At 46.9% G+C, this 27,454-nt stretch overlaps 2 protein-coding genes across 3 annotated transcripts in view; one reads left to right on the forward strand and one right to left on the reverse strand.

Annotated features, from left to right (window-relative positions):
- Positions 1-154: 154 nt before the first annotated feature.
- On the reverse strand, positions 155-16,184 carry Adck2 (aarF domain containing kinase 2). Of its 2 annotated transcripts, XM_027952185.3 has the most exons (8): positions 15,073-16,184; positions 13,712-13,858; positions 10,663-10,791; positions 9,632-9,727; positions 7,707-7,958; positions 5,174-5,302; positions 4,456-4,509; positions 155-3,247 (listed from the first exon to the last, which is right to left on the reverse strand). In XM_027952185.3, the coding sequence occupies exons 1-8, from the start codon at positions 15,982-15,984 to the stop codon at positions 3,107-3,109; spliced, it is 1,860 nt and encodes a 619-aa protein (XP_027807986.2). In that variant the 5' UTR covers positions 15,985-16,184; the 3' UTR covers positions 155-3,106. The 2 variants fall into 2 exon arrangements, with proteins under 2 accessions (XP_027807986.2, XP_027807987.2); XM_027952186.3 differs by lacking the exons at positions 9,632-9,727; positions 10,663-10,791.
- Positions 16,185-16,285: 101 nt separating this feature from the next.
- Positions 16,286-27,454, forward strand: part of Dennd2a (DENN domain containing 2A) — a 104,654-nt gene continuing 93,485 nt past the window's right edge. The window contains exon 1 of the mRNA XM_071611619.1: positions 16,286-16,330. The gene's annotated coding sequence lies outside the window, so the exon portion shown is untranslated. The remainder of the gene's footprint in view (positions 16,331-27,454) is intronic.

The raw sequence follows: 27,454 nt of genomic DNA on the forward strand, positions 1-27,454 counted from the left end.
ACTATTTTTCTCCCCTTTGGAGTCTCAATTCCATGTTTTCTTGCTGCTGTAACAGATGGGCCCAGTGAGACTGCTCAGGGGATATCTTGAGCCAGAGGACCCAGTAAGACTGCACCCAGATTTCTGACCCAAAGAAATTGAGAGACAATAAATGTTGTTTTTAGTCACAATGTTTAAAGATGGTTTGTACTCAGTGACAGAAAACTACAACATCCCACAAATGGCTTGATTAAATCCACTGATGTAGCCAGGCATGGTGGCATACACCTATAACTAGTGACTCAGGAGGGTGAGTCAGGAAGATCACAAATTCAAGCCAGCCTTAGCAATTTAATAAGATCCTGTCTCAAAAAAAAAAAAAAGAAAGAAAGAAAACGACCAGGGATGTAGCTAGGTGGTAAAGCACCATGGGTTCAGTTCCTAGTACCAAGACCACAACAACAAAAAATCCACTGGCTTAAGGAAAGGGAGGCTCGGAGAGATGCCTGCTCTATTTGTGACCTCCTCTCACCCACAGGAGTAAGTGAATGTGTACTTGGCACAAGGGGCCATGTGTCAGGCTGTGCCCCTCCCCAGCCATCTAGTACCACCCTGACTTCTCACTGCCTGCCCACCTCAAAACTTGGGAAACAAATAGCATGTACCCCTCTGGGGAAAAAGGCACCAAGGGAATTTCTGTCCTAATAAACTACTTGTTCCCTACAAGAGAGAAATGAGGAAATGTATCCTGGTGAAAGAAAACATGGAGGGATCCAGTCCTGCATTCAGAGCAGAACTTAGAGCAGAAGCAGACTTTCTACCCACTGTCTCCAAGGTGAGCAACATACTCTGGTGGAGTACAGGGATAAAATACACTTAAATGCTATTTAAGTGTAAAGAGCTGGGCACAGTAGCGCATGCCATAATCCCAGTGGCTCAGGAGGCTGAGACAGGAGTTTTGCAAGTTCAAAGCCAGCTTCAACGACGGCGAAGTGCAAAGCAACTCAGTGAGACCCTGTCTATAAGTTAAATAAATTTTTAAAAAGCCAGCTTTTGGGACTGGGGATGTGGCTCAAGCGGTAGCACGCTTGCCTGGCATGCGTGCGGCCCGGGTTCGATCCTCAGCACCAGCACCACATACAAACAAAAATGTTGTGTCCGCAGAAAACTAAAAAATAAATACTAAAAAATTCATTCTCTCTCTCTCTCTTTAAAAAAAAAAAAAAAAGCCAGCTTTTGCAAAAATGATGTGCTAAGCAACTTAGTGAGACTCTGTCTATAAATAAAATACAAAATAGGGCTCAGGATGTGGCTCCGTGGTCCAGTGCCCTTGAGTTCAATCCCTGATACCAGAAAAAAAGAAAAAAGCCTAAAGAATTACATAAGCTTTACTAACATTCTCTCTACAGGCTGACCCCAGTCTTCATCATTCATGTCAACTGACCACGTCATACTGGCTCTGAGAGGACAGCCCATGGGAGGAAACAGTGTAGAGGAGCATGCAGTAACTGCCACCTCTTAGTTCACTTTGAGTGAAATTGGGTGCCACTGCAGACTTTAAAACCTTGGTGAAGAGGACATACTAGTTATGGTAACTATATATGGAGATGAACCAAAAGTAACCTTCACACATGGAGAGGGGCAAAACACCACTGCAGAGCAACCTCAGACTCAACAAGAATGCCCAAGCCAGGAACTATTAAGAAACAGGCAGGGCTGGGGTGGTGGCTCAGCGGTAGTGCACTTGCCTAGCATGTGCAAGGCCTTGGGTTCAATTTTCAGCACCACATAAAAATAAATAAACAAAATAAAGGTATTATGTTCAACTACAAATAAAAAATAAAATTTTTTTTAAAAAAAAAGAAAGAAAGAAAATGGCAGGACTGGGTGCCGTGGCACATGCCTGTAATCCCAGCAGCTAGGAGGCTGAGGCAGGAGGATTGCAAATTCAAAGCCAGCCTCAGCAGCTTAGTGAGGCTCTAAGCAACCTAGCAAGACCCTGTCTCAAAATTTAAAAATAAACTGGCTGGGGATGTGCTCCATGGTAGAATGCTAGCCGAACATGTATAAAGCCCTAGGTGCAATCCCTAGAACCACAAAAAAAAGAGAAGGAAAAATGGCAAGATGTTTTGGCTCCTGTCCCTAGTTGTCAGCCACATTAATTTTTGGTGTGGTGCTAGGGATGGAACCCGGGGCACTGGATGCTAGACCAGCACTCTACCACTTACTTAGCTATGTCTCCAGCCCCACTGTTTTGTTTTACCTTATAAAAAGAAAAAAGTTTAGCAATGGACTGGGAGACTGGGGATGTAGCTCAGTGGTTGAGAACTTAAGGTGTATATAAAATTTATAATTTTGTGTGTGTGTGTATGCATGGCGTACTTTCAAATTTTTACCAATAAGATTATATAATCAGGGCTGGGGATATAGCTCAGTTGGTAGACTGCTTGCCTTGCATGCACAAGGCACTGGGTTTGATCCCCAGAACCACACACAAAAAAAAGATTATGTGATCAAAAAAAGTATTGAGGCTATAGGATTTTTATCACTTTTTTTTTTTTTTTTTTTTTTTTTTTTTTTTGGACTAAGGATTGAACACAGAGGTGCTCTAAAACTGAGCCACATCCTCAGCCCTTTTTATTTTTTATTTTGAGACAGGATCTCCTAAGTTGCTTAAGGCCTTGCTAAATTGCTGAGGCTGGCCTTGAATTAGAATCCTCCTATCTCTGCCTCCTAAGTTGCTGGATTACAGGCATGCACCACAGGCAGGGCTTTTAGGGCATTTTCTAACCTAAATATCATCAGGACCCACCTGACCAGGGACTATAGAAGGTTAAGAAAAGAAAAGAAAAAAAAAACAGGAAAATAAAATAACTGAGCATATTTGTCCTTCTCTGCTGACCATTATTCATAAAATAGTATCCCTGGCACAAGGCCCCGCTTCCACAACTGAATGGACCCTTCCCTCCCTTGACTCCCCAAATAACCCAAAACTTTCTAAATAGACCCCAAAACCAAGTCACAGGGAAAGCAATGGTGTGCCCTCCACACACCCCAATTTTAAAAGTTCCAGCTGCCAGAGGAGAGGCCCTTGGGAGCAGCCTTCACTGCGTGCCCACTGCCATGGTCAGGAACAGGATGCTGGCCCTTTGAGAAGGAAGGGCTTTGCTGCCTCCAGGATGTCCAGCTTGGGGTCCAGTGAGCGGCCAAGCCCCTCCAACACCATAATGGCAAACACAATTGAGGCAAAGTTGCTCTCAAGCTTTACCTGAAACAGAAAAATAGCAGTTCTTCCTGAAACCGCCTGATAAAGATGGGTATCCTGGATAATCATGTTATTGTCCCCCCTCAGTCACTCTTGTACCTGGCCCACATGACTTTTACCATCTATCTAACATTCTTCCCAATACCCTGTCACTCCTCAATCCTGCCTTCCTTCTCCCAGGAATCAGAGCAGCCGGACAGATCCAGTCAGTCCACTAGGGCATCACGACAAGAAGCACCTGCTTCCTGGGTAGAGCTTTAACCCACTCAGGAAAGAGCTAAGTGTGACTCAGATGAATTCCAAGCCTCGTTAATGTGAGCCAAGGTGTCACCTACCCTAATCTTGGCAGGGGGTATTTGTTTGTTGTTATTAGTTTTGGGTTTTTTGGAATTCTGGGGATTAAACCCAGGACCTTGAGCATGTGAGGAAAGCACTCTACCAAAGGGCTATGTCCCCAGCCTTTCTAATCTTGTTTACCTTTGATGGAAGACTGCCTGAAGGCCAGAGTCTCTCTTTAGGTGGACTAGCGAAAACTATCTTGATCTAAGGTGGCTTCCAGAGTGACCCCACGTAACCTGGAAGTTAATGCTAAATGACACACCTCCAGCACCATGACAGCTGACAATTGCCATGACTACAACCAGAGAGAACCATGAAAGGAGGAAAAAGAGGTGGTGCCCCAATTGCCAGAAACACCTCTCCCTGTTCTCAGAAAACACATGAATATTCCTTCCCTTTTTTAGCCTATCCTTCCCTCTCTTTTTTTTTTTTTTTAACCCAATAGCTGTAACCTCCTGCATCCCAACAAGTGGAGAAGTTGATTTGTGAGTCTATCTCCAGCTTCTCCTTTTCTTGGCAAAAAACAAAGTCTCCTTCACAGTTGGAGTTTGGTCTCTGTTAGGTCCAAGATTCTGAGGGAGGACAGACCCAGCTGGGGGGAAAGTATGGTAACAAGGAGGGAGAAGCATGGAATGCCTGAGTTGGGCCGTTATTGTTAAACTCGCTTTTCTACATCTAAATATCACAGATACTTAGACTGAGGCACAGACGTGACAGATACAGACTAACCCTGTGTTGAAGGAAAGGCCCTGCTGAGCCCGCGGGGGGAGACATGCAGCTTCTCCTTGCAAATGGATGGTGGTGAAAGTGCTCTCCAAAGAACCCTGCCCACCCTGGCTTCCCCAGTGATGTCCCCTCAGACTAGGCCTCACCTTGTGAGCCATCAGCAACTTAAAGACACTGGAGAGAAGGCTGGAAACGTGAAGCTGGAAAAGAGAAGGAGCCAGTACAGACGCAGAGAACTCCAGAACCACTTCTCCCCCTTCCAGGACCCCATCCTACCCCTCTTCCCACCATGCTCACTCACACACACCAGTGGGCAGGAATAGGACTATCCAACCGACTCCAGGAAGGACACCACCCCATGATCCCCACCTTGTCACAGGTGCCTTCAGGACAAGCTTTGGAGGCCAGCCAAGCCATCCCTCAGTGCACACACAAAAATCACAACTGAAATGACATCAACAAAGTGCTACTGGCCATTTCTTGTGCTGACCTGCTCCTGCCAATGTGGGTCATGACCTTGGGGAGGACACAGGCAGGTTTTTAGGAATGTGTGTAATATACAGGGCAGGCTCTGGGCATATCCTTGGGAAACTCCCTCCCTACAAGCTCAGCAATCTCTGGAGCAACCACACCCCATAAAGGAGGGGTCTCTGCCACAGTAGCCACCTGGAGTACCCAAGCCAAGGAGTCAGAGATTGCAGTGGGCCTCCTTGTGCCTCCTGGAAGAATGGGGAGAGGAAAAGCTCTGTTGTCTTTTCCTGCCTAGACACTCACATTCGTTCTGCCAGCAAAGAAGCCTTCCCTAGACCTGGGACTGGTTCTGTCCATAGATAAGAGCAATGAGCACCCACTGGACCTGCCCACCTTCTCCAGAGTGATGGTATTCTTCCTGGCCTGGGTCACCAGTGCAGCCATCTCAGCCTTGAACCCCTCCACATCCCTGCACTCACTGGCCCGGGCGTGATGAAGGATGAGTTCAGCCACTTTATGACCCTAAAGATGCAAAAGAAAAGAAAAGCAGCCTGGTAGAGTATACAAACCTAGACCTGGGAACTGGCCACAGTCTTTCAAAGCCTCTGTTAGGCAGCGGGCCCTGCTTGGCACAGTCAAGGCAAAGGTGTACACACTTCTTTGCCTTCCTGGGCCACATGGGGCATACATGGGGCCAGAACCTGAGTCCTGCTGTAATAGGGCTGCTGATTTAGAAGGGAGGGCAGAATCCCTCCCTCTGCCCTTCTGCAAGGTTGTTACCTCTCCTAAATCCCTATAGTCCACCCTTTTGCCCAGGAGGTTGGGATCCATTCCCCTGGGAATAAGAAAAAAGAGACGCACACCCTAGGTGAGGAAGACCCTGCTCAGCACGTAGTCTTTCTGCCTGACTTCTCTTTTCCTCCATGTAAAAACCTTTTGCACCCTGAACCACATTCCCAAGATGGAGCTTGGAGGATGATAGCCCCTCTTTCTCTTTCAGAGCCAGTCCTTGAATAAAGCTGATCCCTTCCTACCAACTCTCATCTGCCAAATATTGACTTGTGGTGGTGGGTGTCCGCGACTTGTTCCACTGAGATTGCTGCTTATTCTCTGCTGCCAACCATGTGGCCCAGCACTGAGCCACGAGGTCCTTCCTGCTGCACTGGAGCAGCCAGGCTCTCTTAATGGGTTCTTCCTGCCCAAATAGAGCTGCCTCCCCTTGAAGGCTCCTGGGCCTTCTCCCTGCTCCCTTGGGACCATGCTGATCAAAACCCCCACAGTCTCTTGGGACATTTAGCCCATCCCCAGTGATCATGAAGAATGCCCATCACCTCCCACAGCACAGCTCCAGGAATGCTGCTCTTCCTCCTTGGGCTGAGACATTTGTCCTTCACCCAAATCTGTACCGAGGACTACCCTGGCCCCACCTTTACTGCACCTCAGGACACACTTTCAAAGTGATTTCAGCCTCCACTCTCAGTTGTTCTCCTCAGAACCCTGCTAGGCAGCAACTCAACTTAATTTTGCATCTTTTTGACAGGAGAGGGGATGCCAAGGATTGAACCCAAAGGAACTGTACCACATCCTCAGGCCTTTTCATTTTTTATTTTGAGAAGGATCTCCCTAACTTACTGAGGCTGGCCCAGAACTTGCCGTCCTCCTGCCTCAGCCTCCCAAGTCACTGGGATTCCAGGTGTGAGCTACTGTGTCCAGTTGCTTTTTTTATTTTATTCTTTTTAAACCAGTTCTCTTTCACCCAGGGAAAAAGAGAATTCTTCAACAGACAGCCAGAGAATGTCTTCACAGTCACCCTTGACGTGGATTCAACAGTAAGTTCCTGAATGCCTCTTCTCTAGTAATAATTCCCAACCCTTGGAGCCCCTCCGAGTCATAGGGAAACAACTCACATTCCCCACACCAAAGATCCCAGTGTGTCTTGACCCACCTTCTCTATAAGGTGGCTTCTCCCAACTGGCTGTCTTGTACCCAAAGGCACAGACCGGGACAGCCATTATTTGGTCAAGAGCCTGGTGTTCCTACTGCCCACCTGTGCATTTGCTGAAGAAGGAAGAGAAACTACTAGAATACAAAGTGTTTGAAAAGGAGAAATTCCTTCCAAATGTTATGGGCCAGGCTATACGGGCAATGATCAAGTAGAATCCATTTTACTTTGAGACTCCATGTCATGTAAGAAATGCTTCTCTCTTGGGAAAATCCTGCCAACAGTTGCTTAGCATAACATATTTGGCAACACTAAATGGCAATTTTTATATACTGTACTTATGCAATGTACCCTAATCATATAAAATGTCAGAGAATGTTTGTCTAGAAATTAGTAACCATTTTTTAATTGTACTCAATTAAGGTCGTTTTGACCCACTTCCCCTTCTGCTTATGATTCTAGATCTCATGATCTTTGTGGTTTTATTTATTTTTTATTTTTTTAATATCTTTATTTTTCGAGGCAAGTGCTCTACCACTGAGCCACAACCCCAGCCCATATCTTTGTTGTTTTAAATCATAGCAACAGCTATCTTTATTTGTGGTTTTGAACTATGAAAGACTTGCAATAATCCCTAAAGGGGGTCAAAGAGTACAGACTTGCAGCCAACCTCTAGGCCAGACAGCTGGTGAATAAATTCCACCTCCTGCTCCAAAATTGACTTGGTGATTTATTGCAATCTCGCCATAACACCATGGTTACCAACCATAAACTGCTCAGAACTGGCCTGACCTGGGTGCCAGTAACGAAGACCCATAACACAGCTTAGGGTCATCTGCTCCTTTCCACTCCACTATGTCTAGCGGCAGCACCCTGGCAAACAAGGGCACTTAGAAGAATGAGTACATTGAGGAGCCCTGCATTAAGACAGACACAGCTCCCCAGAGCCTGAAAGATCCCAGATCCCACCCCAGCAGATCTCACCTGCCCCATGGCCACAGCAAGGAAAACTGCCCGGAAATTTCTCAGATCTGCAGCCTGCAGCTCAGCCACAATGCCAGCATCCAGCAGTACCAAGCGCAGGGGGCACAAGGCTGGCACCATGGCCACCACCAATGTGTCACAGACATCCACCTGCTGCAGCTGTGCCTCGTGGCTCAAGGAAGGTCCATCAGCACCCTGGACCAGGATGTTCCCAGGATGAAGGTCCGCATGCACAAAGTTATCTACAAATATCTGGAAAGAGATGACACCATTCAAGGCTGAGTCAACCCTTACCACCCAGCACCACCAAGCTACATGCAGAAAAGGCTTCAGGGTGACATGGTAAAGAGGTGTCCTGTTTCACAAAGCCTGGGGATGTCATCAGTTCAGAATGTGTGCAGGGACAAGCTAAGTCAAAGTTTTCAAGAGAAAAATTATTTTCAAAGTAAAGCAGACCAGACTACCTTTCAAAAGACTTATTTTTATTTTTACATTGTGACTTGATTCACTGATGTTCTAATTAAAAAATAATTATTCTGGGCTGGGATTGTGGCTTAGCGATAGAGCGTTTACCTAGCATGTGCAAGGCCCTGGGTTTGATCCTCAGCACCACATAAAAATAAATAAATAAAGATATTGTCTCCAACTACAACTAAAAAAAATTAAATAATAATACTAATTATTATTATTATTATTCATTGTTTCTCTCAAAGCTCTATGTTCCTAAAATTCATAGAACTGTATTTCTTTAAAAATGGGGCTGAGAGGACTGGGGTTGTGGCTCAGTGGTAGAGCACTTGCCTAGCATGTGTAAGGCATTGGGTTCAATTCTCAGCACTGCATATAAATAAATAAAATAAAGGTTCACCGACAACTACAAAATAAAATAAATATGGTTGAGGACCAGGCACAATTGCACACACCTGTAATCCCAGCAACTCAGGAGACTGAGGCAGGAGGATTGCAAGTTCAAGGCCAGTATTAGCAACTAAGTGAGGTCCTAACAACTTAATGAGATCCTGCCCTAAAATAAAAAAATAAAAAGGGCTAGGGATGTTGCTCAGTGGTAAAGCATCTCTGGGTTTAATCCCCAGTACCAAAAATAAATAAATGGGTAGATAGATAAATAAATAAGGGGCTGAAGATTAGGTATATAGTCAGTGGTAGCATGCTTGCCTAGCATGAATGAGACCCTGGGTTCTTCAATCCCTAGCACCACCAAAAAAAAAAAAAGTTCATACAAGCCAGGCAGGGTGGCAAACACCTGTAATCCCAGCAATTTAGGAGGCTGAAGCAAGAGGATCACAAATTTGAGGACAGCCTCAGCAATTCAGGGAGACTCTGTCTTAAAATAAAAAAGAAAAATGAGTGAGGATGTAGCTCAGTGGTAGAGCAAAGTTCAATCCCCAATATTACGGGGAAAAATTTTTTTTATACAGCCAGGTGTTGGTGGCATACACCCATAATCCCAGCTACTCATGAGGCTGAGGCAGAATTGCAAATTTAAGATCAGCCCAGACAACTTGGTCCTGTCTCAAAATAAGATAAAAGGACTGGGGGTTTAGAATAGTGGTGGAGAGCTTACCTAGCATACAAGAAACCCTGGGTTCAGTTTCCAGAACCCCCCCAAAAAAAAAAATTTACTATCGAGGCTCTTTGTCTGAACTCTAGGCAACCTAGGCAGGTCTTGCTCACCACAGTTTCCACAGCACACAGATGCACACTAGAGAGAAAGTGCTCAGCAGAAGCTGTGGTTCCTATGAGCATTTGGTGGGCTCAGCTACCTTCTAGAGTACACTTCCTCAACATGTGGCTCCCTGCTTGGCCCACCCTCCTTCCCAGATGCTGAGCAGAGACCCAGCATCTCTGATACCAATTTGACCATTGCGCTGGGCCTGAGCACCCAAGCCAGTCCAAGAGCTCACCATCTTCAGGAGCATGTTGATCCCCAGCTTCGCAATCTTCCTCTTCAAATCAATGGGAATTCCTGCCTGCTGGTAACTGGACACAGGCACGCTCTCCTTGGAGAAAGCCCCAAGAGAAAATAGTTTTTTACCCTAGCCAGCCCACCCCATTCCTGCTGCTCCACCCACCCATGCCACATTAGTGCTGCCTCTCACTGACAGGGGTGACCCAAACAGTCTGATCTTTCTCAGAGCCCTTTGGAATCAGTCATCCACACGTTAATTTTAACCTGCTTACATTTCTCTTCTGACACTTTTCAAAGGACAAGTTTCAGATTTATTGGAAAGGAAACCCATCAGCTGTGCCACTGATAGGGAAGAGATGTTTGGTGCCCTGGAAAGAGACGGAACCAAGTATGGAGAAAGCTAGCTTCCAGTCAAGGATCGGCCAATAGAGCCACAAAGGAGCTCTGGGACCTCAACTGGTAAAAGGGGAAAGAAAGGGAAGCCAGAAGAATGGGGAACTGATAAATAAGCATTTTAGATGGCTTTGTTTAATTCATGGTCAAAGCAACTATTGAGATAGATCTTGTTATCCCTAATTAAATAAAAGAATAAAAGTCCAGAGTTCATGTGCCTTGCTCAGGTCACACAGCTAGGAACAGTGGATGAAGGTTCCCCTCAGACCCTGGATCTCATATTACCATCTCTACAGAGGAAGCAGGACCAAAGGAGAGTTAAGGCAAATGATGACACAGAGCACCTTCTCCGTGGTGAATGGTTTGCACTCAACGTGTCACTCTCTCCAGAGACGACCTTGTGGGGCAGGAACTGTTGCTCTACTTTCTAGGTCACCAGCAAATAATATGGTAGGTTTTTAAATCTAAGAAGTCTGAGGCTGTGGGCAAGTTCTCAGCCAACTCGCCACTGCCTTCCCTCCTGTCAATCTCCCATCTCCTCCTGATTTTACAGGCAAGGATCACATCCTCTCCCAATTAAAGCCTTCACAGGGGCAGCCAGCTGCTGGAGTGAAAGGCACCACAGAGTCTCACTTCATATGTTTCCACCAACACATCCCTAGTGACGAAGGGGCGCAGAGGGGTGGGAAATTTGACAGATGTCACATCCCGGAAGTTACACTGGAAATGTTCTAGATTCCTAGCTTCATAACGTAGGTCAATCTAGAGAAATAGAGAGAAAAGATGAGGGCTAGTCTGAGCATGCAACAGTCACATGTGAAATGCCAGAAGGGGCAAGCCATGAGACTCACCCTGACTTTTCTACCAGTTTTTCTTGCACAACTCCCCAGGAAGAGCTGGGGATATAGCTCAGTTGGTAGAGTGCTTGGCTGGCATACACAAGGCCCTGGCCTGGGTTTGATCCTCAGCTTCACTTCAAAAAATAATTTTCCCCAGCTGCCCAGAAGTCCCAAATCTCCACATGAACTCTAAGCTGCTGCAGACAGCAGATACCCCAGAAGGATTTGAGCCACTCTGCTTCTGTGCTATCACCTTCCTGCCCACCCATCCCCTTTATACCAGCCAATGGATCCCCTGCCCCATCTCCCAAGAGTTTGGCTTCACTGCCCTCTCGGGCAGTCCAGTGACATTCAACTGGCCAGTCCTACAGCCCTCTTCTTCTACTGGGGCTACCTCCACGCAGCCCAAGTCTTCCATCTGAAGGTCAGCCCTGCCCTCTACCCACTGCAATAACACTGCCACCACTAAACTCCAGTAGCTTGTGTTTGCCAGACTCAAAGAACTAGCCCCACTTTTTTTTTTTTTTTAACAATACTGGGGACTGAACCCAGTGGTGCTTTGCCTTTAAGCTATACCTCCAGTTGTTTTTAATTTTTAGTTTGAGACATGGTTTCACTAAGTTGCCGAAGCTGGCCTTAAACTTAGGCTCTTCCTGCCTCAGCCTCCTGAGTCACTGGAATTACCAGCCTCCCATTTTTATCTTTTTTGGGGAGGATACTGGGGATTGAACCCAAGGGTGCTATTTATCTCAGCCCTTTTTATTTTAAGACAGGGTTTCCATATTGTTTAGGGCCTCACTAATTTGCTGAGGCTGTCCTCAAATTTGCCATCCTCCGGCCTCAACCTCCCAAGTAGCTGGTATTACAGGCATGCACAAACCATACCCACCCACCCCCTGTTTTTTGCATCAGGGATTGAACCACCCAGGGGTGCTGAACCACTGAGCCACATCCCCAGCCCTTTTTTATATTTTAGAGACAGAGTCTTGCTGAGTTGCTGAGTGCCTTGCTAAGTTGTCAAGACTGGCTTTGAACTTTCGATCCTCCTGCCTCAGTCTCCCAAGCTACTGAGATTACAGGTGAGCACCATGGCACCCAGCTCCCCAACACTTTTTATGTTTTATTTTGAGATAGAATTTCGTTGTGTTGCTTTCACTAAGTTGCTGAGCCTGGATTAAAACTTGCAATTCTCCTGCCTCAGCCTCCAGAGCTGCTGGGATTACAGATATGGGCCACCATGCCCAGCTGGCTCCCATTTTTATCTTAATAATCCTCTCTGGGCTCCACTATGGTGCTACTGATGCCCATTCCTTCCAAACTTCTCTTCTTCCAGTCACTGCCGTTCCCTCTTTGTGGGCCCCCTTTGCCTTTCTAACTGTCCATTTTGGCCAGATCAGTGCCCATGTCTCCTGACATCTGGCTACCATGCTGCCTGGACATGCCCCAAGCAGCTCCCCTGATGACAGCATCCTGTTCTCAGGGCCAGACAAGAATACCAGCCTCCAGACTGTCAAATTCAACTACATCTGGACATCACTCTGTGGAGGCCCAGAGACCTTTGAACACTATGGCTAAACTGAATTTACTTTGTCCAGTCCTTTTGTTCTCAGTCACCTATCAATCACTAGACCATATCATCTCCCCTCCCTCCATACCTAAGGTGATCCAGTGCCATCAACCCCCAAGGTGATGGTATCAGGGGGTTTTGAGAGGTGAGTAGGTCTTGGAGATGAAGCCCTTCTGAATGGTTTAGTCTACTTATAAAAGAGGCCTGAGAGAAACCCTCACCCCCTTCCACCATGCAAAAACACAGTGGAAAGGCACCACCTATGAGCCAGAAAGCTAAAAGACACCAGATACTGAATCTGCCAGCACCTTGATTTTGAACTTGGCCTCCAGAACTGTGAGAAATAAACTGTTGTTGCTTTTAAGCTCCCCATATCATAACAGCCCAAATGGACTAACATGAATCCCTGGGACTTAAAATCTTAAATCAGACGATACAAAGGAAGACTTAGTATATATTTGTTAAACTATATATACTTAAAAATCCTTATCTTCTCACCAATCCCTGGAAACAAAGTCAAAAAAGACAAAAGTGCAACTTGGCTAATTACTCTTCTGAAAATCTACCAAGTCCTGCACCATCAGATTGGGTGCAGATGTCTACTGGACTCAGACTAGCCCCATGGTGTGTTTATGAAGTCTGGTTTATAAAAATGTCCCAAGAGTCCTAAACAGGGAAGAAATCCTTATCTTCTCACCAATCCCTGGAAACAAAGTCAAAAAAGACAAAAGTGCAACTTGGCTAATTACTCTTCTCACTCTGGAGTTCAGTCTCTGATGGTAACAGAGCTAATGCTATATATTCCTTCAGATTCATTTCAATTTTCTCCCAGTCACAAAGGAACATTATTTCCTAAGCTCCCCACAATTCCATGAGATCAAAGCCCTGATCTATACTGGGAAGAAGTGATGTTCCCCACTTCCAGGCCTAGTTACAAAATCTCTTCCATGATCCGCCAAGGCCTCCCATTTCCCCTGAAACATGCTGAAGATGTAGTGCAAAGCTTGGGAGGAAATTTGGGAAATTTGATCCCTGAATAACTATGGAACAGCACCCTATTTTCCCTCAGTTTAACTGTATAAAAGCAAGAAATAGCCTTGTTGCATGAAGCCTCTGAAATTTGGGTGTTCTTTGTTTTGTCAGCTAGTGTTACCCACACTGACTAAATATATCATGCTCACCACATACTGGGAAATTATTCATTCAGAATTCCCTAAGCAGCTGCTGATGGCAAGAACAATGTTAGCTGTTATTTACAATTGATGGAAGAATTCACCTGTTGAACCATAAGCTTCTCAAATTCCTCCACAATCTCAGGCAAGCTAAGCCACTTGATTCCTGGCAGAAGTCCAAGGACTCGACTCCCAATCTTCATCAGCAGCAGGTCCATATGCACCTGAGCGAGCAGGCCAGGGTGCAATACCTGCCAGAAAGAGGAATAGTGAGACAGGAGGAGGAATCAGGAGGACACATTTACCTAGCCAACGTAGGGTCCCACCTTAAAAAGAGCCAAATGGCTTCTTCACAGAGCAAAGAAGTGGCCCCAATCCCCACTATGCCCCAGGATGGTGGTTCCTTCATCCCAGAGATAGCAAACTCCAAATCCTCCTAATTTTCCTCCATCAGACTATTTGTACCACTGCTTCTGAAGTCCAGAAATAAAATAGCTTGCACATTACAGGTATTCAAATATTGGTTAAGCTAAAAGAAACAAAGGTTGAGCATCCCCAATCCAAAAACTCAAAACCTAAAATGCTCTAAGATCCAAAACTTTTTAAGCAGCGATATGATGCCACAAGTGGAAAATTACACACTTGACCTCATGTAATGAGTGGAAGTCATAACCCTGGTACACTAAAAATACTATGTAAAATTACCTTCAGGCTCTATGTATAAGGCAATATGAAACATAAATGAATTTCATGTTTAGACTTAGGTCCCATTCCCAAGATATCTCATTTGGGTTTTTTCCCACATTTTTATTGGTACATTATAGTTATACATAATAAAATGAGATTTGTAGTTACATATTCATTCTTGCACACACTTATATAATTTGGCCAAATCACTCCCCAGCATGCCCCCCTCCCTCTGTGTCTCCCACCTTCTGGTCTCTTTCCTCTACTGATCCCCCTTTGATTTTCATGAGCTTCCTCTGCCACACTTTTCTTTTTCCTTTTTCCTCTCTAGCTTCTGCATATGAGAGAAAACATACCATCTTTGACCTTCTGAGTTTGACTATTTTGCTTAACACATCTGTCTTTAGTTTCATCCATTTTCCTGCAAATGATATAATTTCATTTTTCCTTATGGCTGAATAAAACTCCATTGTGTATATAGCACACATTTTAGAGAAAATCCATTCATCCACTGATGGATACCTAGGCTAGTTCCATAGTTTGGCTATTGTGAATTTTGCTGCTATAAACATTTTGAATATGCAAATATTTAAAAATTAAAAAAACATCCAAAGCACTTCTGGCCCCAAGCATTTAGGGTAAGGGATACTTAACCTGTGAATGGATAAAATGTGGGGGCGACTTGCATGAAGGCATGTTTCTAATTGGGAGAGCTCGGTGGGTAGGCAAGAAATGAACTGTTTATCAGAGATGGAAAGGGCCTGGCTGAAGCACTTACTTTCACTGCCACTGGGATGAGGTGATCCGGGTGGCCAGAGGCCTGAGACACGACTGCATTTGATCCAACCAGTTCAGCTTTAGGCAGAAGCAGCCTTTCTAGAAATGACTGGTCAGCAAGATTTCCTGGAGACTTCTGCTCCTTCTCAAGGTGTCCTAAGAGCTCCCTGAGGCCACCAACCGCCCTAGCTCCTGAGGAAAGTTGCAGGCAGGCGGCCTGACCAAGTCTCTGATCCTTCTCCAGGAAGGCAGTGCTGGCGAACGCCTTGTACACCTGGGCCACGCAGCCTGAACCCACAGGTTCCTGGGTCTCAAAAGACAAGACATTCCCCCAGTCCTCCCCAAACGCCTGCCGGAGGAACTGTTCCGTATGGGTCCAAGGGTGAGGAGTCACTCGGACATGCAGCTTGGAGAACAGGGCACAGAAAGCCTCGGAAAAGAGATCGCGCCGAGTGCTGGCCCACTGACCCAGTTTAATATATGTTGGGCCCGAGGTCTCTGTGGCTTTCAGAAGTAGGTGGAGCCAGAGTGTGGAAAGGCTGGGAGCCAGGTAAGTGAGAGGGTAGAGGAGGAGGAGGGGAAAGAATTTTGCCAAGAGAGCACCAGCCCGAAGCCAGATACGGAGATGCAGGAAGACAGAGCTGAGCGGGCCAGCTTGGGAGACCCTCTCCATTGGCCCATTTTCAGCCAAGTCACTCCAGTGAGCCCTTCGCTGACACAAGCTGTCAGCGGGCCCCTCACCAACGTCCCCATAAGCTGAGATGAGTTTGGGCAAAGTGCCCAGGAGAAGCCAACAGAATCTGGTATTGCGATAACACCCCAAGGGTCGGAGAAGACCAAATTCCTTTCGGAGCTCAAAACACCTTAGATGCGACCAACAGAACCTAACAGAGATGCGCCAGGGGGTCACCATCTTCCCCGAGGCCCACAGCCTAGTCGGTCTGCTCTCCACTCAAGGGGCAGGCATCTGTGGGGACGCTGTGAGCAAGGCAGAGGGGAGTCCGTGGTGCGACGATGCTGCGACCCCGCCTCCGGGGAGCAGCCCAAGCTCAGCCCTGCCCCTTGTCCTGCCCCCGCAGGGCCACCCACGTCACCCCCAGGCCGCCCCAGGGGCTGCCCAAGCGGCCACGCTCCACACTGAGCTCCTCGCCTAGGCCTAAGGCCCGAGACCGGCCGACGTCCGACCCCCGGCGCCCAGTGGGGGCTGCCCGAGATGAAGCGACTGTAGAGCGGCGGGAGCCGGGACAGACAGACGGACGGTCAGGCCCGGGGCCGCAAGGGACCTGCAGAGGGGACCGCGGGCAGGGCGGGGCGGACGCAGGGTCACCACAGGCTGGGGCCGGCCGGCGAGATCGCGTAGGTGCGGGCCCGCGAGGGGCGGGCAGGGGCGGGGCGCCGAGGGCCAGGCGGGGTGCAGAGCGCGGGGCGCCGAGAGCCGGGCCGGGAGGGTGTGCGGAGAGGACCGGCTCAGGAGAGCGAGGGACGGAGCAGGGCGGTGGGCAGGGGAGCCGGCTAGCAGGGGAGCGAGCTGAAGGGGGACCAGGGCCTGGGCGCCCGGGCGGGAAGGGTGCCGCGGCCCAGGGCTTCCGGGAGCTCCCGCAGCCCTGCCGCCCCGCCCCGGAGCCGCCCCTTAAAGTGGACGCAGCGCGAACACGGGCGGAGGTTTCCTGAGTCTCAGAAACAGAATTATTACTATTGCTGCAGCTCTTGTTATTATTAGTGAAATTTTATTTATTTATTTTTGCGGTACTGGGGATTAAACCCAATGACCGGGAACTTGGGATCCTCCTACATCAGCTTCCCCAGTCTCTGGGATTACGGGACTGCGCCACCACACCCAGCTTCCAGAAAGAAATTTAACGCAAAACAGAAGCACCTTCCCCAACTTCTCCTGTGACTCTCACCTCTGACAGCTTCTTCTCTTTCATCACGAATTGAAGGCAGGTTCTGAGCACAGGTCTGCTTTTCAACCTTGCTAGACCCCCGGTGGGGAGTGGGGTCCGGGATAGAAAGGTGGGAGGTGTCTTGGATGGTTGGGAGTGCCAGACTGCAGTGATTTGGCGATGGCATTTGGACATGGAGGGGTGGCTCCATGAAGGCCATGTTCATTCATGCAACTAATACTTTCTAAGCTCAACAAATCCTCCTTGACATTCATGTTGAATCTCAATAATATGTATTGAGCTAGGTATTGCCCTCCGCTTGAGGTAGTGGATACTTATGTCCAGCATTCAAAGACTAATCACTTAAGGAAAGGTCCTAAATGTGCAATTTCAAAGTGTGACAAGATCCACCAGAGCAATGAAGACTAGGAGACACACATTGGAAGGAGCAGCTTTGGATGGGGGTGCTTCCTGGAAGGAGCCAGAAGAATAAAGTCCTAGCAGGACAAGGTGGCTTGGGCTGCAATCCCAGCAAGTTGAAGGCCACCTGGGCAATTTAGCAATTCCCAGTCTCAAAATAAAATTTAAAAAATACAAAGGGCTGGGGGCATAGTTCAGTGACAAAGAGCTTACCTAATGTGTGCAAGGGCCTAGGTTCAATCTCCACTACTACAAAAACAAAACAGCCTAGAATAGAAAGGAATTTAGAATGGGTTTGGTTTTATTTTGTTGAGGTGGTAGGAATGTAACCTAGAGCCTTTTGAATACTAAGCAGGTACTCTGCCACTGAGCTGCATGCCCAATCTCTGATGTAAGATTTTGAAGTGTGTGTGTGTGTGTGTGTGTGACCTTGAAGAACCAAAGGGAGGTCAGATGACCCTGTTGACCAAGGGAGAGGGCAATGGAGCTTGGGAATCAGCCCTACGGTCACTGATGGGGCTGGTAATTCAAGCCTACAGCCATCTTCTCTGCCATTTGGCATTCAAGAGTCTGCCTGCCTTGTGCTTCCATAGCTGTCTCTAATCAATACCCTTTATCTCCACATGGTGAGAGACTTTCAAAAATCTAGTCAAGGGTGGTCAAGGGTTGAGAGCATCACAAGTGGAAGGGCCCCCAGGAAATGACCCATGTCCCATGTACACTGCTGGCAGTGTAATATACCTAACACTGTTGAAATATGGCCAGTCAAGCCAGGCACCATGGCACATGCCTTAATCCCAGTGGATTGGGAGGCTGAGACAGGAGAATCACAAGTTCAAAGCCAGCCTCAACAACTTACTGAGGCCCTGAGCATCTTAGTGAGACTTTGTCTCAAAATAAAATATAAAAAAGTGCTGGGGATGTTGCTCAGTGGTTAAGCACCCCTGGGTTCAATCCCTAGTACCAGAAAAATTAGAAATAAAAAAAGAAGAAGAAAGGAAATACAGTTGGCCATTAATATCTTCTTTCTCCTGAATCATTTACCTGCTTTATCCCAACGCTGTGCACAGAGGGCTGGGAATGTAGTTCAGTGGTAGAGTGCTTGCCTAGCATATGCAAGGCCTTGACTTTAATCCTCAATACCACAAAAAAATAAGAAGAAATGTGGGAGACTGCCCAGCTGGGTGATTGAGGTATCCTGCAGCAGCCATGCCAGACTGCCTCGCCCTTCTCTGTTCTAGGGACGGTATCTTCGTGCATGGGCGTTTCTTCCTAGAGCCCCATTGGTGGAGCTATGCTCACCTGTTCCTTTGTAATATTACCCCTTGCCCTGTTTGGGATAGAATGTTCCATGGAAACACCTTTTGTGTGTCCCCTTATCTTACTGTGCCTTTGGGTGTGGCCTACCTAGAGTCAGTCAACCTGCTGACAGCAGACATCAAGACTCAGCCCCCTGAAAACCTGACCCCTTGCCTTATTTGAATAGCTTCTCCTCAATAAAAGGGGTCAGCTCTCTCACGTGTGCTGGTCCACTAGCGCTCTCTCTCTCTCTCTCTCTCTCTCTCTCTCTCTCTCTCTCTCTCCCTCTCTCTCTCTCTCTCCCTCTCTCGACCCTTAAGGTCAAAGGAGCCATCACCCCAAAGAAAAAGGTATTTCTGTCTCTTTTGTGGTTATTTTATGCAGCCCAATTAGCCCAGTTCCCCTGGAGTTACGCCTGAGTGTTTTAGTTGCGAGAAACCCGGCAAAAAAAGGTGCACAGAAGTCTCGTGTGTGTCTGATTTGCCAAAATGTTTATAAAGAACTTCACTTTTGTTATTTTTATGATACTGGGAATTGAATCCAGAGTGCTCTACCACTGAACTACACCCCCAGCCTTTTTTTATTTAGAGACAGGATCTCATTAAGTTGCCAAGACTGCCTTGAACTTGTGATCCTCCTGCCTTAGCCTCCTGAGTCATTGGAATTATAGGCATGGGCCACCATACCTACTTGAAGACTTCATTTGAAACCACTGGCCTCTAACAATGTGACTCCAGGCAATTCTCTCTGGACCGTTGCTTCTTATGAAGCAAAATGGGGAAGTTTAATTAGCTCAACTAAAAATTCTACAAGTCCTCTATACATACATTTATGATTCTAGAAGTTGGTATATTTATCAGTAGTTACAAATAAAAATTCTGGAGCTCAATAAACCTGGTTTCAGTCCTGAGTCTGGGTTACCTTATCCCTTGGGCAAATTACTTAACTCTCTGAGTCTCCACTCCTCATTTACAAAGTGCAGGTTAAGAATAGTACCTACCCCACAAGGAGCAAACCAGAAGATGTCTATGGTGTGCTTAGCACCATGTTTCACTTAATGCTATCAAATATTGTCATTTTTGTTATCTAGATAAGTAAAAGTTGTTCTCCTTCTTCATATGACAGGCAGGTTCTCACAAATTTGGAGGATGCATTGTGGAAGATCTCATTTAAAATAAAGCCTTTGTGGCATCCTACAAATTCACCTAGAACAGAGGCTTTTAAACTTTAACATCTATCATAACAACCTGGAGGGCTGACCCCACCCCCAGTTTCTGATTCTGTAGGTTCAGAATGAGGCCTGAGAATTTGCATCTCCAGCAAGTTTCCATGTAAGGCGGATGCTTTTGGTCCTGGGAACACAGTTTGAAAACCTCTGACCTTGTCATGGTGGTGAATTTGACAGTGTTTAAGGGCCCCTGGGCTCCATCCCTAAAGAGTGAGATAGTGGTGGTAGTGATGGCAGTGGTCGTGATGGTGAAGGAGTAGTGCCATAAAGAGGATTACTGGAGCCTATGTTAGTTCAGAGAATGATGTCATACATTTTAAGACATCACGGACAGCAAAAGCAACCAGTTATATCAAATATGTAGGGTGTTTTTTGGGTGGTTGGTTGGTTGGTTGAGTGGTTGTTGTTATTCAGTGCTGTGGATGGAACCCAGGTCCTCATAACATGCCACACTGAGCACTGAGCCACACCCCAGCCCAGGAAAATCAAATATGAACCTCAGTCAAAATGTGTAAGGGCAGCCTTTAAAAATCACAGGCTTTGTCTTGAAGTGGAGCCACTTCTCATGTGGATAACTTTATGTGATCTGTTTCAGGATTAGCAACAGCAGGAATGTACATATTAAAGTGATTCATGAGAGGCTGGGGTTGTCACTCAGTTGCAGAGCACTTGCCTAGCATGTGTGAGGCACTGGGTTCAATACTCAGCACCATCTAAAAATAAATCAATAAAATAAAGGCATGCTGTTCATCTAAACTAAAAAAGATGAAAATAAATAAATAAAGTGATTAATGAATTAAGAGATTGACTATACAAAGAGACAAGAGCCAAACCACCTCTGATAGTAGAACTCTGACCCATGACTTCTGCCACCATATGCCCAGAACATTAGGACTTACTTGGTCAATGACAGCCACCTGCCCTAATTTTAACTCCACTTCCAATTCAGAACCAACCCTGGAGAGCCAAATGTCCTCTTCAAATCAATCATAAGATACCCTCACTTGCAGCTTTCCCGTGCCAACAACTTCTTACACCAGCGCACTGGAACCTCTTTTTGTCTCTGGGACCCTTTCCCACTAGCATTTGAGTCTCCACTTGTATTTGAGTCTCTTGTCAAATGTGATGGCAGCTGACTTCCTTGACATAGGAAGCGCTCAGTAAGTGACCTATTTTTCCTCATTTGGGTATATGGAACATGCTGAAATCACAATCATTGGCATTACAGACTCGTCTCAACCATAGAAAGCCAGGCAATTATTATTAGTCTCCAATTCTTGGAAAGGTCCCTGCCTCTGTTCACTCTAGTCCCACTAGGTGGCACTCTTCCTCTATGAAGTGCGGCCGTGCTCCTCCGCTTCCAGACCCCGCTGGGAAGGGAAGAGACCAGGAAAGCCATGCAAAAGCCAGTCTGTCCTGATTCTCTTTTCATATAAACCTAATGATTGTGATTTCAGCGTGTCCCATATAACGTTGTTATATGGCAGATGTGACACGCAGCAAGTACTGAGTCCTGGCAAAGGAGGGAATTGGCTGGTCCAGTTCTCAGCCTCTGTACTTCCGACATTCCGGGCAGGATTGTTCTTTGTTGTGTGTGGAAGGGGGCTTTCCTGGGGAGGATGCTTAGCAGCATCTGTGACCTCTCCTCACTTGACACCAGCAACATCCCCTGTCTTATTCTGTTCAGGTTGCTATACCAAAACACCACAAACTGGCTGGTTTATAAAAAGGAAACATTTACTTCTCACAGGTCTGGAGGCTGGCAAGTCCAAGATCAAGGTACCAGCATGGGTGGGTTGTTTCTTCATCTGTTAAAGAAGCTAGTATTGGGTCTTATGTCTTAGGCAGTCTCTGAGAAGCATTAATACTACCAGGTGCCTACTCAGAAAAAACTAGAGTGAAGATGTGAACAGGCAGCAGCTTTTGCCCTTTGCCTATCTGAGAAGCTGGAGTTGGGGGGATCTGAAAGCCTGCCTAGCCTCATCTCCCTAGCAACTGCCACCATAGAGAAAGGAAATGACTTTCCTGAGGTCACGTGCCAGCTTGGGCAGTCAGACATCACCTGTCTTGCCTTTGGCCAGTTTTTGTTCCCCCAGGACTAGGGGTGCTCTACCACTGAGCCCCAGCCCCAACCCTTTTTTATTTTTCTTTTCTTTCTTCTTTTTTTTTTTTTAGACAGGGTCTTGCTAAGTTTCTAAGGGTCACACTAAATTGCCCAGGCTGGCCTCAAACTTGTGATCCTCCTGCCTTAGCTTCCTGAGTAGCTGGGATTACAGGCATGGGCTACCACATCTGACTGGCAAATTTTTTTTATTTTGATTTAATTTGATTTGATCTGAATTGTAGGAAGTGGTCAGATATTAGGGCTTTCTGGAAAAACGTTCTCCAAGCAAGGTGTGTGGCCTCTGAGGGGCAGTGTGGTAATTTACAGCCATTTGGTGGTCTAAAGACTGAGATCACAGCCTAAGGAGGGTTTTAGTAGGGGAAAAGTGAGCTGGCAGGGCTCGAGCCAGCGGGTACAGTGCCAGCTCATGACCTTGTGTGATTAAACACTTCTGTGGGGATTCTTCCCTGCTCCTGAATCTGGAGAGATTGGCTGGTTGGACCAGATGATGGAAGATGTCTAGAAGCAGGATGTAGAATCTCTGTGCCCTGAGTATGGACAGCATGCAGAAGAGGACTTGGCTGTCCTGACAACCTATTGTCTTCTAGAATCACAGTGGACACAAAGAATGACAACCACTTCCCCAAAGAAGTGCATGCCTCTAAAAGGCATCCGGGTGTTCTCATTCTTGTTCCTTTCCTCAATGTTCAACTGGAAGCCAAAAAAAAAAAAGGTAAGTATAAAAGTTATTAAGCATTGCAGGGTTGATATTTGAGACTTTGCTTAATGGTAAATGACATGGCAAGTCTAGTCCATGACTTAGTTCTTTTTCATCCTAAAAACACTAATCCTTTTTTTTTTTTTTTTGAATTTTTTTAGTTGTAGATGGACACAATACCTTTATTTTTTTATTATTATTATTATTTTTATGTGGTGCTGAGGATCGAAACCAGTGCCTTGCAGGCACTTAGCGAGCGCTATACCGCTGAGCCACAACCCCAACACGCTAATCCTTTTGATGTTATGAATACTTTAATTCTTTTTTGGAGGGAGAGGTAGTGGAAATTGAACCCAGAAGCACTTTGTCACTGAGCTACATCCCCAGCCCTTTCAATTTTTTTGAGACAGGGTCTCCCTAAATTGCTTAGGGTCTCACTAAGTTGGTAAGGCTAGCCTCAGACTTGTGATCCTCCTGCCTCAGCCTTCTCAGCTGCTGGGATTACAGGTGTGTGCCATCCCGCTTTTTTTTCCCCCTTGGCATAGGGGATAGAACCCAGGCTTAATGTGTGCTGGTCACACACTCTGACACTGAGCAAAGTCCTGCTACCCACCCCTGAACACTTTAATTCTTCTTAAAAAAAAGAAAAGCAAACATCCTCCAAAGTAAGCTGGGGGGGGGCAGGGGTGGACGTGAAATAGTAATGGTTCTTAGCCAAGAGTTATATATTACTGTGTCATTGGCCAATTCAGAAATTCTCTGAGATTTCCTGACAAGTGTCAGTGACCTGGGGTAATAAACAAAGGCCATTTGCTCTACAGCACCCCCTTCATCAGCCCCCCACAGCTGCCCATCTTCCAGTCCTCACACAAGAGGCACCAGTGCATCCTGGAAGAGAGGACAAAGCTATCTCTACCAAAGACTGGGCCCCTCGCACCAGAGGAGGACAAAGGAGCCCTGGGGCCTCAGTCTGGGCTCTTCACACTTTGGCCTCTGTTGTGCCTCTCCTTCCCACCCTCCCACCCTCCTGGATTGCATCTGATAGGGACCAAGAACACACCAGCCTGGGGAGGAGGTTTGGGTGGATGCTTGACTTGGTTTTGATTCCTGGGGGTGGGGGTGGGGGGCAGGCTGGTGGCTGAGGTGGGATGAGGAGGAAAGTAGTAGCTGCCTGTGGAAGACTTGAAGGGAGCTGGCGCTGCTCTCCAGCTGGCTCCTCTAGCTGCGAGGCTGCCATGGGCTTGGGGCAGGGTGTGAAGGAGCTCCTACAAGGGTGTGTGGAGATGAGTCTAAGCTTTTCCCTGATCCTAGGTAAGTTCCCTTTTGGCTCCACTTCATCCAAATGCTGTGGACCTAAGAACAGATAGGAGCTCTTCCTCCTGTGCCAGCTAATAAATAAGTAACCAAACCTCTTGCCAATCAACTACCTTGTGTGTGCCTTCCACTGTGCCTGGTAAGGCAGGTAATGAGATAGAAGAGGGATTCTGCCACCCAAGAAATGTGAGCACCAGAGGGTCCCAGTGACCCAAGCTGGAGAACCAGGTCTCAAAAGGATGAGTCCAGCAAGGGATGTCCTGAGAAACGGTACTTCCTGTCCCTTCGAGGGCTGAGACATAGCAAGGATATGAATTGGACACTGACCCAGCAATCTCCTTTCAAAGTGAGTGGTGCTGCTAAGTGCAGCAGCCCATGCCTGTAATCCCACCAGCTCAGGAGGCTGAAGCAGGAGGATCGTGAGTTCAAAGCCAGCCTCAGCAACAGCGAGGCACAAGTAACTCAGTGAGACCCTCTCTTTACATAAAATACAAAATAGGGCTGGGGATGTGGCTCAGAGGTTGAATGTCCCTGAGTTCAATCCCCAGTACCCCCGCAAATAAAGTGGGTGGTGCTGGGGAGAGCTGTTTGGTAAAACTCAAAGGACATGGGTTGAGCCACACGGGGCCTGGGTTGTGTGACCTCAGATAACCTTATGGAGTTGGCTTTTCCATCCACAAAATGGTGGGGATTGATTTTTAATTGCTTAGGGTTGTGGGGAGGACTTAGTGACATGACGTGTAAAAGTGCCTGAGACAAAAAAGAGGCTCAAGAAACCTTTAGCTTCCAGAAGGAATCTCAGTGGAAATGTGACAATTTTTTTTTTTTTTTGGCAGGGGTGGGAGGGTGTACTCCGGATTGAACTCAGGGGCACTCGACCACTGAGCCACACCCCCAGCCCTATTTTTTGTATTTTATTTAGAGACAGAGTCTACACTGAGTTATTTAGCGCCTCAGTGCTGAGGCTGGCTTTGATCTCGTGATCCACCTGTCTCAGCCTCCGAACCTCTAGGATTACAGGCATGTGCCATTGCGCCTGGCCCTACTTTGTCTATCACTTAGAGACAGGGTCTCACTGAGTTGCTTAGCACCTTGCCGTTGCTGAGGCTGGCTTTGAAGTCGAGATCCACCTGCCTTAGATTGCAGGCGTGCGCCACCATGCCCAGCAGAAACATAACAAATTGAGGGAGATGTCCATAGGCCCTTTCTGAAACTCTGTCCCATTTTGATTGGGCTGGTCTTCATGGACCCCTGCAGGCCCTTTCACTTCCCTGATGCCTGAGATGAAGTAAGGCCCCTGCTGCCTGACACTTGTCACAAACCTGACAGAAGGTCTCTTCTTGATGATCTGACTTGGGCCTCAGAATGCAACTGTGCTATTTCCATCTTGTATGTGATGACGCTGGGACTCAGAGGCCAGGCAACCTACTCAAGAGCTGGATTTGGCCATCCAGTCCCAAGCCTGTGTTCTTCAATGGGACACTGGAAGGAAGAAGAAGGAGAGGAAGTAACAGATGTTCTGTAGTGGTCCAGGCCTCACTGCATGCAGGAAGTAGGATTAAAGGTCCAGAAAAAAATCAATTCTGCCTTCTTCATCTCACCTCAGCCCTCCATATCTGTGGGTTCCACATCAACAGAGTCAACCAGTTACAGGTGGAAAATAGTTGAACATACATATACAATTGAACATGGACAGCCTTTTTATCATGATTTGTCATCCTTGTCACGATTCCCTAAACAATACAGCCTAACAACTACTGAAAATAATATTTATACCTGTAACCCCAGTGGCTCAGGAGGCTGAGGCAGGAGGATCACGAGTTCAAAGCCAGTCTCAGCAAAAGGCAAGGCACTAAGCAACTTAGTGAGATCCTGTCTCTAAATAAAGTACAAAATAGGGCTGGGGATGTAGCTCAGTGGTCGAGTGCCCCTGAGTTCAATCGCCAATACTCCCCCCAAAACAGTAATTAAATTGACTTAACTAATATAAGTAATCCAGAGTAATCTAGAGATGATTTGTAGTATATGGGAGGATGTATGTAGATTATATGCAAACACTGTGCCATTTTATAGGAGGGGCTTGAACATCCAAAGATTTTGGTATCCTCAGGGGGTCCTGGAACCAATCCCCTGTAAATAGAGAGGGATAACCATACCTCCCACACCAGGCCTTATTTTCCAACGTGAAGAGAAGCCAAGGAGAGGCAGAGTGGGCGGGCCATGAATGTACTGTGGGAGTAATGGGGGTCATGAGTTGGGAGAAGAGAGAACTCCTGCAAGGTCTTCTAGACTCTGGCACACAGCACCCACCTTGAAAGGCTACCCTGCCTTCCAGAACTGGAAAACCAGGGCTTGGGAGAGACCAGGGTATTATCAGCTGGAAAAATTCCTGGAGGGGCTAGGGTTCTAGCTCAGTGGTACAGCACTCACCTAGCACATGTCAGGCACTGGTTCCATCCTCAGGAAGCCATGAGGGGCAGGGCCACATAGGAAATGAGGGGAGTGAGCAATGTGTGAGATCCCTTTTATTTATTTATCTATCTATCTTTTGGTACTATGGATTGAATCCAGGGATACTTTATCACCAAGCTGGACCCCCAGCCTTATTTAATTTTTGAGACAGCATCTTATGAAATTGCTGAGGACCTTGCTAAAACTGCCCAGGTTGGCCTTGAACTTGTGTTCCTCCTGCCTCAGTCTCCAATGTCTCTGAGATTACAGGCATGCACCATCGCACCTGGTGGGGGACCCCTTTCATGGTGACAGAGTCATGTGATGACTGTGCAATGGAAGTAGCTGGGAGTCTGAGACTAGGAGATGCAGTCAGAGATAGAAACTAGAAAAGCAGAGACCCCACCTGTCATCCCTCATCAGACTCTGGTCCAATGTGTGATCCTTAAAGAAAACAGAGAAAATAAAACACCATGTCCCTGAATACCCCCTTCTGTTCCCTAAAACCTAGTCAAATAAAGGGAACAATGAAAGCAGGTCTGGGCTAGAATATCTGGATACATATTATCTTGAAGGACACTGATTTTCTCTCACGTATTCTGAGAATTAGGGCAAGTTAATGTTATCTGTAGAAAACGGCTTTCTTGAATGCATGCCAAGACAAGTGCCCCTTAAGGTGCTGATCATGCAATGGGACAAAACAAGCTAAACTGATGCTGCCTCTGTAACCTAACCTATAAACCTCCCTCCTTGCAGAAACTCAGGTGGACCAGGGCACTGTGGAGAGGGAAGTGCTCATCCAGGCTGCTGCCCCTGGGCAAAGCACTGTGAGCAGGAAGAGATGCTACTTTCTAGTGAGATACCCAGGGTACTGCATGGAGCAGAGCTATTCCTGTCCAGCCCATCACCACTGGAGTTTTTGGTGAGGTGCCAAAGGCACTGCTTGGAGCAGAGGTACATCTGTCC

This window comes from Marmota flaviventris, chromosome 1 (assembly GCF_047511675.1).
Source record: "Marmota flaviventris isolate mMarFla1 chromosome 1, mMarFla1.hap1, whole genome shotgun sequence".
In the NCBI taxonomy this organism is placed as follows: domain Eukaryota; kingdom Metazoa; phylum Chordata; class Mammalia; order Rodentia; family Sciuridae; genus Marmota; species Marmota flaviventris.

Excerpts from the sequence above, each read along its gene's own strand:
- Adck2 (XM_027952185.3), bottom strand. The coding sequence starts at position 15,984 with ATGGTGACCCCCTGGCGCATCTCTGTTAGGTTCTGTTGGTCGCATCTA. Across the intron at positions 7,959-9,631 it reads TCAACATGCTCCTGAAGATG|ATATTTGTAGATAACTTTGT; the intron begins GTGAGCTCTTGG and ends ATCTCTTTCCAG. Across the intron at positions 5,303-7,706 it reads TTGCTGTGGCCATGGGGCAG|GGTCATAAAGTGGCTGAACT; the intron begins GTGAGATCTGCT and ends TTGCATCTTTAG.